This window comes from Syzygium oleosum, unplaced genomic scaffold (genome assembly GCF_021117445.2).
Source record: "Syzygium oleosum isolate NSW1041296 unplaced genomic scaffold, Sole_v2.1 Sole_v2.13, whole genome shotgun sequence".
In the NCBI taxonomy this organism is placed as follows: domain Eukaryota; kingdom Viridiplantae; phylum Streptophyta; class Magnoliopsida; order Myrtales; family Myrtaceae; genus Syzygium; species Syzygium oleosum.
The window spans coordinates 1,744,617-1,758,643 of record NW_026607497.1 but is presented as its reverse complement, the minus strand read 5'-3'; the positions used below and the strand labels follow the sequence as shown (position 1 = coordinate 1,758,643).

General features: G+C 42.5%; 2 protein-coding genes across 8 annotated transcripts; both read right to left on the bottom strand.

Annotated features, from left to right (window-relative positions):
• Positions 1-210: 210 nt before the first annotated feature.
• Positions 211-5,949, bottom strand: LOC115681181 (uncharacterized). Of its 5 annotated transcripts, XM_056316948.1 has the most exons (7): positions 5,733-5,948; positions 4,350-4,502; positions 4,154-4,213; positions 2,324-3,878; positions 2,118-2,228; positions 1,249-1,349; positions 211-1,031 (listed from the first exon to the last, which is right to left on the bottom strand). In XM_056316948.1, exons 4-7 carry the CDS (start codon positions 3,831-3,833, stop codon positions 828-830), a joined length of 1,926 nt encoding a protein of 641 aa, XP_056172923.1. In that variant the 5' UTR covers positions 3,834-3,878; positions 4,154-4,213; positions 4,350-4,502; positions 5,733-5,948; the 3' UTR covers positions 211-827. The 5 variants fall into 5 exon arrangements, with proteins under 5 accessions (XP_056172923.1, XP_056172920.1, XP_056172921.1 ...); XM_056316945.1 differs by lacking the exon at positions 4,350-4,502 and having other exon boundaries at positions 4,154-4,333; positions 4,558-5,949; XM_056316946.1 differs by lacking the exon at positions 4,350-4,502 and having other exon boundaries at positions 4,154-4,333; positions 5,311-5,949.
• Positions 5,950-7,144: 1,195 nt separating this feature from the next.
• On the bottom strand, positions 7,145-12,635 carry LOC115681183 (UBP1-associated protein 2C-like). Of its 3 annotated transcripts, none has more exons than XM_030605030.2 (2): positions 11,021-12,635; positions 7,145-10,008 (listed from the first exon to the last, which is right to left on the bottom strand). In XM_030605030.2, the coding sequence occupies exon 1, from the start codon at positions 12,618-12,620 to the stop codon at positions 11,022-11,024; it is 1,599 nt and encodes a 532-aa protein (XP_030460890.1). In that variant the 5' UTR covers positions 12,621-12,635; the 3' UTR covers positions 7,145-10,008; position 11,021. The 3 variants fall into 3 exon arrangements, with proteins under 3 accessions (XP_030460890.1, XP_056172931.1, XP_056172932.1); XM_056316956.1 differs by having other exon boundaries at positions 7,145-8,556; XM_056316957.1 differs by having other exon boundaries at positions 7,145-7,441.
• Between the last annotated feature and the right edge of the window lie 1,392 nt (positions 12,636-14,027).

Sequence of the window (14,027 nt, the reverse complement as noted above, 5' to 3'; positions counted from 1 at the left end):
ATGCTTGTTATATGTCTACCCAGTATTCATATTAGTCAAATTGCTGTTGTGTTTGCTGTTCAGTCCGAGCATTCTCAGTTTCCTCTCACTTTGGTACGAAAGTCAACAAAAGCTGTGCAGATACGATCTATTCAAGCATCAACATTATAGCTGCACTAGTCATTCTGTTATTAGGAGCTGGTAATGGAGGCCTGGAAGTGATGGAACTGCTTCAGTGAATCATACCCCATCCAGGGTCCATACTGGGGCAGCGGATTAAACATTGAGATCATAAAATAGTACATCATGCCCTTCAACAGCTAAAGATCAATGTAACATTGTTGAAGACAACTCAGATGTCGGAGTTCAGAAAAGATGCTCACACATCGGTTTTTATGGAGCAGAAGGGGCAAGCTCTTAACAAAGGAGCAGAGATCTGACCCCAAACGTTTGGTGATTGCATCCACTGGTGTTTACCAGGACTCCCTGATGCATGGAATGAAATTTTGGACGCGTACTTGTTAAAAGATCATCGAACCATTGTATAGCTCCAAGTATAACAAAGTCCAGGGAAATTCCTGACGAAAACAAGTACAACTTGGGTGCAAAAACGTTATATGTAGCCATAGGAAAAACAAAAGATATCTGCTTACGAGTATATCATTTTCTATAGGAAACCATCTTCTTTCAGACTACATTTTACTTTCATCTCCATATCTCGACAAAACCTCCTGACAATCATTCTTATTGATATCACAGTGGATCATCCTCAATTAATTCATGCCTATGGTAAAAAAAGCCAGGTTTACCTTTCTAATGCAGTGTACCTAAGGAAGCATCGGTATGACCTACAATAGTTCCCAATCAGAGTCAATTTGATGTTCTTGCGAACTTTGACGGTCTGAAAAGGCTGAGATTGCAGATGGTGAAGTAGTATGTTCTATTTCTTGATTAAACTTGCTCTCAATTTGACTGTCTTCATACCATATCCCAAGCTGTTCATATTCCTTTACTGTCCTTCGTCCTGGAGCAAAGGTATCCATGATCTTTTTCTGAATGGAACAGGAAAAGGAGCATTATTTAGCTGGGATGAAAGACAAGTTTATGATAACATATCGAAATGAATCAAAGTGAGATTGATGTCTATGAAAACATGCTGAAAGATAAGGGTGAACAATATCAGAAAATACTCAAATTTACAATGGAAGCTCATCCAAATTCTACAAACATAATGCATGTACTTGTGTGACGTGGAGTGAGATAGAGTACCTTGAATGGCCTAATCTGTTGGATCCTAAGAGACAGAGCATATAGCTCACGAGAATCTAAAGCAACACAACTCTCCCCAAGCTTCACCTTCTCGTCCTTGTCTATAATATCAGTGTTGAGGACAGATACATAATAAGCATAAATTCACAAGATAATCAATGCAAAATCAGAAAGACAATCAAAAGATAGCACAGCCAAACAGACAGATACATGGATAAAGTCAGCAAAGGGATATCATACAGTCCAAACTTTCACTTTTGCAATTTAGGTACTTTGATCAAAATCCCATCAATGTTTATAAGAATTGCTGACATGACCTCTTGGCAACCACATGACAATGACAATGCGCCCTACTCAGCCTTAACTTAAGAAATTTTAAAGAACTTGAGAAAACAAGTACAAACTTGAAAAAAAAATTTAAAAAAAAAAAGAGAGGCAGAGGACCGCCACACGCAGTCGAGGGTTGTCAGCCCTTTGCAAGCAACAGCAGTGGCAGAAGGTCCTGCGACCCTCTTAAGTGGCTTGCATAGGGTTGCACAGCCCCTCTGCCATGGATTGCAAGGATCATGCGATTGAGTTAGGCTGACATGAAGCTCAATTGGACGCCATGTCAGCACCATGTGGCCACCACATTAACATTTTGCTGGAAATTTGCCGGATTCTAGCGAGGGTACATCAATTGCAATTTAGCACATTACATCATTGAAATCAAAACTTAGACCTGTTGGGACCACTAATAAAGTTTACCTGTATGTCACATAATGACATCAGCATACACTTTAATCACTTCTAAAAACAACATATGCAGGCAAAGGTGCACATTATGGTTTAGAAAAGGACCATTCTTGAGTCTCAAGATGGATCCTTACCTGAAGAGAACGAGAGATCATAAAATTCAGCAGACTCGTCGAACTGAATGTGCTCTTTTCTGTAGGCTTCAGTCAAAGAAGTAGCGTCACTAGACCCAGAGGCATTTTCCACTGAAGAAGAATATGGGGCTCGTGAAAACTTAAAATCATCTATGAATGGAAAGGATGTAGATATTTTGCAACCAAAGAAATCTGAAAATACTAACCGCCTCCACCTGATAGGGCAAATGGGGTAAAGCTGGAACTATGAGGTATACAACTCACAATACCAACTTCATCATCACAAAAGCTCCCCCCCTGAAAGGAAACTTCAGGCAAGATTTCCGACTTATAAGATTCAACTTCCACTGGATTGCTTAAGCTTTCAAGATCCATTTTCTTTGCCTCTTCCTCATGAGATGCAACTGGTGAAGACATATCAGATGAAGCGATCGTATTTGAAGCACCAATGCCACATACAGTTTCAACTGTGAAGTTGTCAGAAGGGACAAGGTCCTCCTCAGCATGAACTGAATTTGCAGATGAAAGCTTGTTTGGGGCTAAATTTGCAGTGTTTGCATTGTCGTCGCTAGGGAGATGAATGGACAGAAAATCAGCTTCACATAAATCCTTTTCGACAGAAGAGATTGAGTACACCTCAGGTGCAGATGACTCCCCCTGCACGGCATTTTCCTTCCAAAACTTGGCAGCCTTTTCCTCTGTCAAGGCACCATCTGCACACCCCAAAGATGATTTTGACCATCCACCCTCGAGCAAATGCGCAGAAACTGGAGCCCTTGGGGAGTTGAATATATGTCTTTGTTGGTTCTTCACACCTCCGAAAGCAGTTGGTTCATCCAGTAGTACCATATCTGAGGACCCTGGCACCTCAAACGAATTCTTAGAAGAGGGATTACGAGTTTGAGACTCACTTTTTTCCCGACTAGAGTCGTCAAATAAATGTCCTGGTAGGTTCTTCACACTATCAAAAGGAAAGATTAAGTCCAGCAATTCCAATTCTGAAGAAGACTCTGGCACCTCAAACAAATTTGGAGAAGAGGGATCAAAAGTTGGAGGTCTAGTTGGCTCCTGACTAGGGTCGTTGAATGTATGCGCCAGTTGGCTGTTCACACTATCAAGCGCAGTTAGGTTGTCGAGTAGTCCCAAATCTGAGGAAAACTCCGGCATCCCAAACAAATTCTCAGAGGAGATATTAGAAGTTTGAGGTTCACTTTGTTCAGGTTCCTGACTAGGATCGTCCATTGTACGTCCTTGGTTCTTTATACTATCAAAAGAATTGGGTTCATCCGGCAGCCCCACATCTAAGAAAGATGCTGGCACCTCAATCGAATTCTGAGAAGAGCGATTAGAAGTTTGAGGTTCAACTGGTTCCTGAAAAGGGTCCAAATGGCAGGTCACCTGCAATTGGTCTGTGATCATCTGGACATGTTCATCATTACTTTCTACCACTGGCATACTTCTCTGAGGATCCAACTGGGGGTCAAATATAAAAGGATCAGTTTCGCTCAATTCATGACCCATATAATTCTCTAAGGGGCAGGCCACCTGCGATTGGTTTGGGATACTCTTCCCAGGCTCATTTTCAACACTTCTCAATAAATCAGCACTGCCACCGGTGGAAGAATCTCCTTCTGAATCCAATTGAGGGTCGAATCTCATGACATCTCTTTCAGGAGGTTGCACATCACGGAAGATTTTAGAGCAAAAACTCTTCATTTTCTCACCAACAGCTTCTACTTGCTTTTCGATATGATCAAAATCCTGAACGAAAGGCGTTCAGCATCAAGGAACAAACTACGTGTTAGAGTCTAGAGGAAATATACCGCACATGTATCTAAACTAAACCGCACAACATAATACACGCATGCCTCATAAGGTGTTATCCCTGAACAGAAAATTGGATAATAGATATCATGCAAAATTCTTTCTAGTAATAATGATGAAGACGTTAAAATTATCTCACCTGAAAAAGAAGGGAAAAGCTGCAAAAATAAAGATAGAAAAAGAGAACAAAGTATCCCAAAAATATATTTTACCTGCTTCACAGTCCCATCCCCTTCTTGGCATAGCGTTCGGTAGAAGTGGCCTAACCAGCTCTGACGTTTAACAGACAAATCCATTATGATGTTGATTTATTTTTTCCAGTAATCGATACTTGGAAAAGCCTCCTTGTCTTGAAGAACAAGAGGCACTATTCGTACTCAAGAATGAGGAGCCTAAAAAGACACATACAAAGAAAAATGAATGCCCGAAACCACATGCTGATGAGGAAGTCTGTGAAACCAGTCACTACCACTAGCTAAAAGCTGAACACCCAACAGTCATCGTAGCACATCAAATCGCTCACAATAACCACACCATCAGCAAATCTTCTTTTACCCCATTCTACGAAAGGAAAGTAATAGGTCTCAAAAACAGCGAAAACTTGTACTTTCCATACCTCACAAGAGAGGCAATCACATCGATAGACCGATAACTGCATGGGGCGACTGAAGGGCCTAATTTTATATAAATCTTCTATCCTGTTCTAGGAGCGGTACACCCCTCCAACCAGGAGGCGAACATGTCAAACACAACATGAAAGCGCGCGAAGTGGCAAAATTAAGTCGCCCTACCCCTATCAATATATTTGAAAATGGAAGAGCAACAGTTAAGGTGATTTTAATGAATTTTGCCAGAAATAGCAAGAGCTTTTTAATATTATCTCAGCAGAAGAGCCAGCAAAATGAAAGAAGGTTATTACGGTAGGGAGACAAATAGCTACAAGAAATTGGACCTAAAAACGATAGCCGAACTAGAAGAAAGACACAATACAACTAAACTGCAACCGCCGCTCAAACTTAGATATTAAGTAGTAAGTACAGAAACCAGATTAAGAGTTACGAAAATCTGAAAGCGGGCCCCAGAAACATCATGGTGCGATGGAAATAGGTCATGAAACTACAGCGGAGAACAAAGCCATCGGAAAGTAGAAACACTAGAGGAGCGCACACCAGGATCAGGAGAAGGTATTGACTAGGCTCATTCAAATAGGCCAAGCCGCCAATCAAACTTCAAAGAGAAACAGACCCATGTTAGACTCTGCTTAGAAGAACACGTACTCTACATGTGTGCTGGCACAGTGGCACCATGATCGGTTCTAATTTTCAAGATAACAATATTAAGAACGTCTATACAGAAATTATACACGTACCAAGGATTCATAATTCTAACCACAACTTCTTTTAACCCGCTACGTCAAGTTCGAACTTCTGGAAGCAGCCGGGAATAAATTGCAAGCAACACAATCATGAGATTACCACGCGCTGCACAAATTCAGCGGAACACACAGAACCCTCTCCACGCAATCGGGAAAGCCCATGGCACCATCCTCTAAACCGAAAAAGAATACCGCAACACCCATACTAGAAAGACCAAAACGAATCTCCCAACACGCGACTCAGCAGCACGGAGAACTCCTCCCAGCCCCCACTCAAAGCGAGAGCTCGATCACTCCGTTCCGACTCGGCAAACGCCCGAAACAAAAGACGAAGCGGCGCGCGACGCGATGATCGGAGACCACGAGGGAGCCGGAGGAGGGGGGCCCGAAGCCCCGCCGGGTCAAGATCAGTTTACCTGGAGGCGTGGAGGAGAGAGGGTCGCCGCAGAGGAGCGCGCGGGCTCGTCGTCATGCGATGAGGTTGAGCTGATGAGGCCGCGCGACACAGAGCGAGCGAGAGCTGCATGAAGGAAGAAGCTCGCTTGGCTTGCGTCGCGTCGACAAGGAAAGAGGAAGAGCGAGAGAGCGGAGTGACGCCGCTTGAAAAGGAAGAAGATGCTAAAAAGCACAGACACTTCGATGACTTCTCCTCTATCATTAAAAAAAGGTCGTTATATTTGTTCTCTATTATCAAAATACATTTGTATCATTATTTTCATAAATATTATTTAATGAAACCCAGCCAAGTTAACATTTATATTTAGGGTTTTGTGAAATTTTTCTAGGCAGAGGTAGCCAAGTTAGGAACGTTTTTATTTCTCGTAATTTTTAATTAGACCCGTTTTAATAAACAAAGGCGGAGATTATTGATTAGCTCTTGCTTCGACCGGACCGTGATTGCGCATAAAAAAGATAGATTTGCATACATATTTGGAAAAATACCCACTTAGGCTTTCCGCTTTGTTTTCACAAATCGAAACTCCTTTCCTAACTTTTCCGTGGTCCCTCGCACCTTCTTTGCGAACCCATCCACCATATTCCCGGAGTCGTCTCTGTAGAGTCACGCTATGCTTCTTTCTGACTCTTCGCCGTCCACGATTAAGCCCATCTACATTTGTCTTCAACGTACCTTTCTCCGGTGACTTCCAAATCGAGGGTGAAGATATAGATTCTCTTTTCGCCTTTCTTCTTCCCCGGGCTCCACTTTACAAATTTTCGTTCGATGCATGGCCAACTCCTGGATTTGGCGATTGTTGTCTGGACACAAAGTGATTTCTGGATTTTCCCGTATGTGCTAGAGCACCTCAGCAAACAAATCTGATGATGGTGGAGTTGGTCTCTCTCTCTTCTTCGACTGAGATCCTGATCCAAAATTTCAACTCTCCACGCATACAACGCACTTGCCTTTTTAAGGGCAAACGTTTATTTTCATCCCTTCTCCGTACGCAAGTCTCTCTTTTACCATTCTTGTAAAAAGCTAGAAACTATGTGATAAACACATCCGCTTTTATATGACCAAATGACATATTATAAGCAAAAGAACAAACATAAATCTAATTAAAAAGGAAAATGCCTCAATACAAAAGTAAAATGACAAAAATTGATTACCCTTTATTTTAAAGGATTAATTAGTATAATAATGAGTATTGATTCGTGTAATTCAACTTTTTTGTGGTTGAGTTCTTTTTTTCCCCTTCCACTTAACTATATTTCCTTAGACTATCTTATCAGTTCTATTGATATATTCATCCAACTTATATTTTTAATACCGTCAAAGTACTTATCTTTTCCAATAGTAGATCAATTAACTTACTTTTCTCTATTTCACTAGCTGAAACTCGTTTTCCAAAATTCCTTTTGAGAAAACAACAATCGATGATTTGTCTAGCATTGCATGAGATACATCCTGAGTGCCCTGACGAGTGCTACAAATACAATATTTCCGAACTTAGCAAGCTTATGTCCTAATTTTCAGGAGTCATCCGTCCCGTTGCGTAAAAAAGAATCCAACAACAGCATCGCCTGAAATTCATCCGACTCTGACACAATACAACGTCGCAGCTGGTGGCGGAAACTCTTCTCTCAGAACTTCCCTGGCCTCGGCCCTACTCGAAAGGGGTCATGTCTCGTGCCCCATGAACAAGGACGAGGAAAAATGGGTCAGAACAAGGAAAGGCAAAAGCATTAAAAGAATGAGATGACTTACTAAGCCACTTCCTATTTCTCCAATTCCATTGTAAACTTAGCCACATCAATTCATAAAACCATATTTTACTATAGAAAGAACAATTAAGTTAAAGCTTCATAAGACAGTCACTACCATCTATCGATCACGTACGGACATGGAATGGACCTGAATTACCAACATTTAGACAACAATCAGGACAACAAATCATCACCATGTCAAATTGTCAATTGTTCTGAACTAGATCATCGAGTCTGCTGATTTGGAATGCCTCTGGCTGAAGATTTCTTGAAAGGGGGGACTTGACAACCGAGTTTCAAAGAGCATTGATTAGGGTCATCTCACTTAGTATTGTAGACATCAAAGCGTATATAATTAAATACCACCTCTGCAATATCAATGGGATGATGATTCAAGCTATCAAAGCAATGTGGCTAAATTATGCGAGAAGTTTCTGGGCACTCCGGGAGCACAACATTCCCTCCACCCAAGTTAACAACCATGCATCAACCCAAAAGAAAATTAAAAAGTCCCTAACATTGTGCACGCATATTTACTTGGATTAAAAGTTTTTGGTCCAAAAACACCTACAAATTTATCCCCATAATACCCATCCAACTTTCGTGAATCAACCACTACATCTAGTGGAAAATCAGCCAAATACCATCTTATCCTACAAACCACACAAAGTTAAAAAGTCAAAAATCAACGAAACAATTCAAGCCATGAAATCTTCCTCTTCTTCCAAAATGATCAACATAACAACTTCGATAAGCTCCCACAAGTGATGAGTACCCTCTGACATTTGAGTGGGATATTTTACCTCCTTTTATCAAACAAAATAAGTTCATCCAAAGTGGCATCAAAGGCACAAAAGCATCTTAAAGACCACGATGGATAAATTGTCCAAGAACTTTCGATCACCTTTAACATTCTCCTTCAATTAGGAGATGATCATTGCATAACAAATACTCTCATCAAACAATGGTACTAGAGTGTGCATCCAAAAGCTTATTTCACTCTCCCCAGCTTCCTAAATATCGCATTTTTAGCACCTTTGATATACCATATGAAGAAGCAGATGCCAGTAAGTCAAGCTCGACTTAAAGATAAAAGAGATAAAGAGCACAAACTTCAGCTTAGTCCCAGGGTGCATTAAATATTGCACCAGCAAAAGCTAAGACTCAATAATTAGGACAACAAGCTTGTACAGAGAGAATGTTACACTCGAAGCAACAGTGCACAAGACTAAACCCATATGACAGGCTAACCTAGCAAGCTGGAGCATCATACACAACATAAAAATAACATCATGAAACAATTGAGGAACAGATATTGACTTGTAGGAAAAATTTGAATTCCAGAACCACGCAATCACCATGATACAAGTTTGAAATCCCAACCATTAACGACAACTCACTTCAGGACAAGTAGGGGAGAATAAAGAATCACAGGATTGCCCCCACCCAAGTCAGAGACGAGAGAATATAGCCTTCACCCATAACGACAGGCCACTACACTCAACACAGAAACAAGTTTCTTTGAAACAAAAGCCATGCATAGCGCACTAGCTGCATGACATCACAGACTTGCAGAATGACTTCCAAAAGCAATATCATTTTATAAAAAAATGTTGGACGATACATGTTTCACGGTTCCCGACCAAAAGAAAGGCACTAATCATGATGATGCTAGAAAGAGACTTGCAGAAGCAAATGTCTGCCGGCAGCAGCTAACCGTTGTAATTTGTATAGCTGCCATTATCCAAGGATCAACAAATCAGCGGGATGGAAGTGAAAAGGTTAAGCAGGGATTTCAGGAATATTGAAAGTCATGTCCTTGAAGTTGAGTACAGAAAAAAGAACTTAATAGTTTATATTCCAAAAATTTGTGTTCAAGAAACCACTATCTGAACCCTTCCAAAACCCAGAACTCCAAAAACCAAATTGTATATATGCAAAAGCAAGGGAGAGACGAGGCCAGAAAACCAAATGAGAAAAAACCAGCCATCCCTACCCACTGAAAAACCAGGATTCTCTAATAAAGCTAATTCAAAGAGGGAAAAAAAAACTTTTGGGATTCTTTCTTACCCCTTCAAACTTGAATCATCACATAAAAAGACATCACCAAAGTAAGCAACTCAAATAACATCCGTGCAACCATCGCCAATAAAAAAACAATTCCAAAATCCTTATGGGGCATATAATGGTAAAGGAAACAATCATAAAAATGAGTACAAGAAACCTTTCACTAAACATCAACACTTCTGCTCGTAAACACCTCCATTCAAGAAAAGAGCTCGGATATTACAGAAGCTTCCAAAATATCAAATCTAATCTGAAGATGCTTTAGCTAACAGTAGTCAGATCCACATCATTAAGGAGAAGATGAGTCAAGAGAGGCCGCAAAAGCACAGCTAATGCATTCATCAAACCAGAGAAATATTGTTTGCATTCAGTCAATCACCAGAATGATAATAGCATCTGCCCCAACAAGCTGTCATACACCTGAATAAAATATTGATCACAACTCAATACATCATTTCACAACCATGAAGCATAAACTTCAAGCTAAAATAGACAAGGATGATGCGGTCAAGTACAAATTCAATAACTCCGGAAGAATAACTAAGGATGCTTTTATTTACCAATCTTGTCCATTCCACAGTTATGTCAGGTCATACTTCAATAATTTTAATAAGACAACTCATGGCAATACCATACAAAATGCTTGAAAGACAACATATATTTGCTTAAAAACTTCAGTGAACAAGGCCTTCAGAGATGCCCATGCAAACAAAAATCTAATCCCTAATCCATACTAATTAATTAATCCATTTTATTTTATTGCCTTAGGGGTGCACATGTATCCTGCATAAGTCTTGAAGAGGAAAATCCATAGAGCAATCAGATGCTTTGGTACTAATTTAAAGAATTCTACTTAGTAAATGCATGCAGAAAGAAATCCGCAGGATGTGCAAATATCACACAAAAAGGATGACACTTAAGAGCCCACAAGCATAGTACCCTCCAACATGCATGAAAACACATGCAAATGCATCGCACCCAGATAGCCAACTGCATAAGCGCAAGAGCAAAATATATAAGGAGGTCTACATTGAAAAAGGCAACAATTGACACTGAAAAGTGACAACAGACATCATGCTAACTGGACAGCCATCTGAAGCCAAACCACATGCGTCACTACAAATTAATGTAAGATGGAAAACCAAAAGATGGACAAAACTCAAAAATATAAATCCAGGTCAACCACTAAATTCATAGCTGTGTCATGCCATGATCAAAGAAAAGTACAGCAGCCAAGAATATGAATAGATGATGATGCCACAGAAACAAAAGCATAAAGGCATTCAACAGCAAACTACGAAACAAAACTATCCTCTACGGACAAACAAAAAATAACTAGCAAGGAAACAGCTGCAATCACAGTACGTGACCACATGACAAAGAAAAAGTGTAGATAAAGAACGACATGGATTAAATGCAAATACGACATTACCTCAATAATAAGGAGGCACACTGGGATACATTCCTCCTTGGTGAACCCTTGGCACAGGTGAGGTCCCTGTTGGCTGCTGAGTCTGACTAGGGTAAGCAGATGATGATGACAACCCATAGTTCCCCCCTTCTGGATACCCACCTGAAGGCCGATACAGAGATGATCCAGTGGCAGCACCTCCAAAACCTGAAGCCACGCCACCTAGTCCACCTGCAGCACCGCCCAAACCGCCGCCAATGCCACCAAAACCCCCAGCAGAACCATGTCCGCCAAGAGCACCACCCATCCCTCCATAGCCTGCAGACCCATGCCCGCCGTAACCACCATATGGACCACCTAGTCCACCACCATAACCACCAACACCGCCCAGGGATGAAGGAGCCTGATTGGAGATAGAAGTCGCACTGGGGCCGCCGATTGAAGCCGAATTCATCAGACCCACCGATGGTTGACCCGAATACCCACCGTAACCTCCAACCGAACTCGGACCATACTGCCCCGGAACAGACCCCGCAAAGGAAGGTACACCACCCATTCCCATTCCATCAACTGGGCGATCCCCATGCCCACCAGGTGCACCAGGACCTCCCATAGGCCCCGCTCCAGGTTTCTTCTTCCCATCGATCGCCAATTTACAGTTTACCTGTCTCCCATCAATCATTTTCGCCGGTTCCACCAACGCAGCCTGTGCTCCATCCATCGTCTTATATACAAACAGAGCGAAACCCCTCGACTTCCCAGTCAGCTTATCAAACCCCAGTGGGCCCTCCTCAATCTCACCATACGCAGAAAAATGAGATAAAAGCTTATCCGAGGGCATATCAATCGGCACATTACCTACATAAATCTTCCTATTGGAAACATCCACGGGATTCGCATTCGACCCGGTATTACCGGCGGCAGCGAGCTGGGTAACTGCGACTCGGCCATCAATCTTCTTGCTCGGCTCCCGTAGAGCACGGAGCGCGCCGTCCACGTGCTTAAACGTGACGAACCCATAACCCTTGCTCTTACCCGTGGCCTTGTCGAGGACCACGACGGCCTCCTCGATCTCTCCGTACACAGAGAAGAGCGAGCGGAGCCCCTCGGTGGTGGTCTCCCATCCGAGGCCGCGCACGAATAGCTTCCGCTGCGTGGCGTCGCCGTCCGCCACGGCGCGGGCCGCGTAGAGCACATCGGGGTGGTTGATGACGGCTTCCTGGAGGACGTCGAGGAGCTGCTCCCTGGTGAAGGGCTCGATCATCTTGCGAGCCTCGAAGGGGTCGAGCGCGGGGACGGCGTCCGATTGCTCCGTCGGCGGCGCGAACCCGTTGTTGTTGTCCTCAATCTTGCGCTTCTTAGAGAGGTCCACCGCGAAAGGGACGGCGAAGGTCTCCATGGATTTTGCCGTCGGGATGAAGCCAAGGAAGTTTGGGAGATCAGAGATTCTTGCTGTGAAACCCTCACGCGGAGGCGAAGCGAAGAAGAAGAAGACGACGACGACGACGCTCTTCGAGTTGGGCCGGGTTAGGCTTTCAAATTGGGCTGGGCCCGTCTTACATGGCCCTCCTCTCGCAGTGACATTCTTACCTGAAACTGGATCCAATGGATCAGAACGCATCGTAACCTTTGATTTTTCTAAGACCCACACGTAACGTTCCCGTATGACCCACTAATCAACGATTGAGATCCACTCGAGTCCCCGATGGTCCTGGTCTAGAGAAGAAAATTCCCTTCCTTCTCGTGAAAACGTCACGTCCGGGTGGGAGAGGAGAGGTGACTAGGGGCATCAACGGTTCGATTTAGTTCGGATTTCCATTCTACCCGACCATGGAATAATCTCTCGTGGATTGATTGGTTGGACATATTTCAATTAGATTTTCGCGCCACGATTCACTGATAGAGGTGTTCGAGAAAATCATGTGTTGATTCGTTTACTTGGCTACAGAAAAATGAAGAAAGAAGAAGAAAATGGTACTTGGAAAAAGTTGCGCATTAGGAAAAGAAAGTGAGCTTTACACCCCCAAATCAATGTGTAAATTGTTTTCGACGTATGACAAAAAAAAATAGAGCCGTGGTTCCATGAGTCAAGACATAGAATCGTTGTTCATTTCATCTGGTGGAATGCTCACTTGTAAATTGGATTACCAACTTTGCACAATAAAGCAGTATAAGCGAAACTAGAATAAAGATGACAATTCCACTTCGAATTGATTGTACTATGATCTAAGGGTTAGTTCATTTCATGAGATGATGATTATACGCGATTTAGAGAGATTGCCCAAGGTGAAAGCTTATTTGCAGGATTTGTAGTTTCTTAAAAGCAACAGGAAATCACTTTCATGGTTCACTTCACTCTTCGTCGGTTGCATCAATTATCACAAGCTCCCACAGAATTTACCCTAAGCAACTTGTCAAGACCAGCAATACAAGTCTGAGCCTCCAAAATTACTTGAGATTCACCTGCCCGAACAGTAATCCATGGATCAGATGCGCAATTAACCTTTTACCTATTAGATTACATGGGATTCACGTGATGAGAGCTAACCGATCAAAGATTGTAATTAACCAATCATGTTACGGATCGAGTTTAGAAAAGAACTTGTTCTCGTTCCATTTAAGAAAACATTATACAGACCAAGAAGACACCGCAGACACATTATCCAACATACGGCACAAAGAAACCACCTCACAACAACAGATGCCTTACATATATGTAAGCTTTTCGCCTTATTTGTTGAAGACAGAAACAGCGCCTGAGCGTTTTACACCTTATCTGACGGTTTGCCCTTTGTGTTCCCTTCCAAGTTGGAACAGCACATGAGCAAGCAAGACCTGTTCCCCAACACCAAAACACCCTTCTCCTTCCCATCAACGTGAGAGAGAGCACTCACCGCCGGCAAACTGTTGTCGGCCGCCTTCTCTTCCTGTCCGTCCTCTCGAACCACCAAACCCGTCTCCACGTTGGAGCAGCAGAGCCAGAGGCAGCTCCGGCGCTTCTTCTTCATCCTCTTTCTGATCGACTTCT

Coding starts and splice junctions, on each gene's coding strand:
- LOC115681181 (XM_056316945.1), bottom strand. CDS start 4,237: ATGGATTTGTCTGTTAAACGTCAGAGCTGGTTAGGCCACTTCTACCGA. Junction 3,879..4,153: donor GGGATGGGACTGTGAAGCAG/GTAAAATATATT, acceptor CCTTTCGTTCAG/GATTTTGATCATATCGAAAA. Junction 2,229..2,323: donor TGCCCTATCAGGTGGAGGCG/GTTAGTATTTTC, acceptor ATTCTTCTTCAG/TGGAAAATGCCTCTGGGTCT.
- LOC115681183 (XM_030605030.2), bottom strand. CDS start 12,620: ATGCGTTCTGATCCATTGGATCCAGTTTCAGGTAAGAATGTCACTGCG.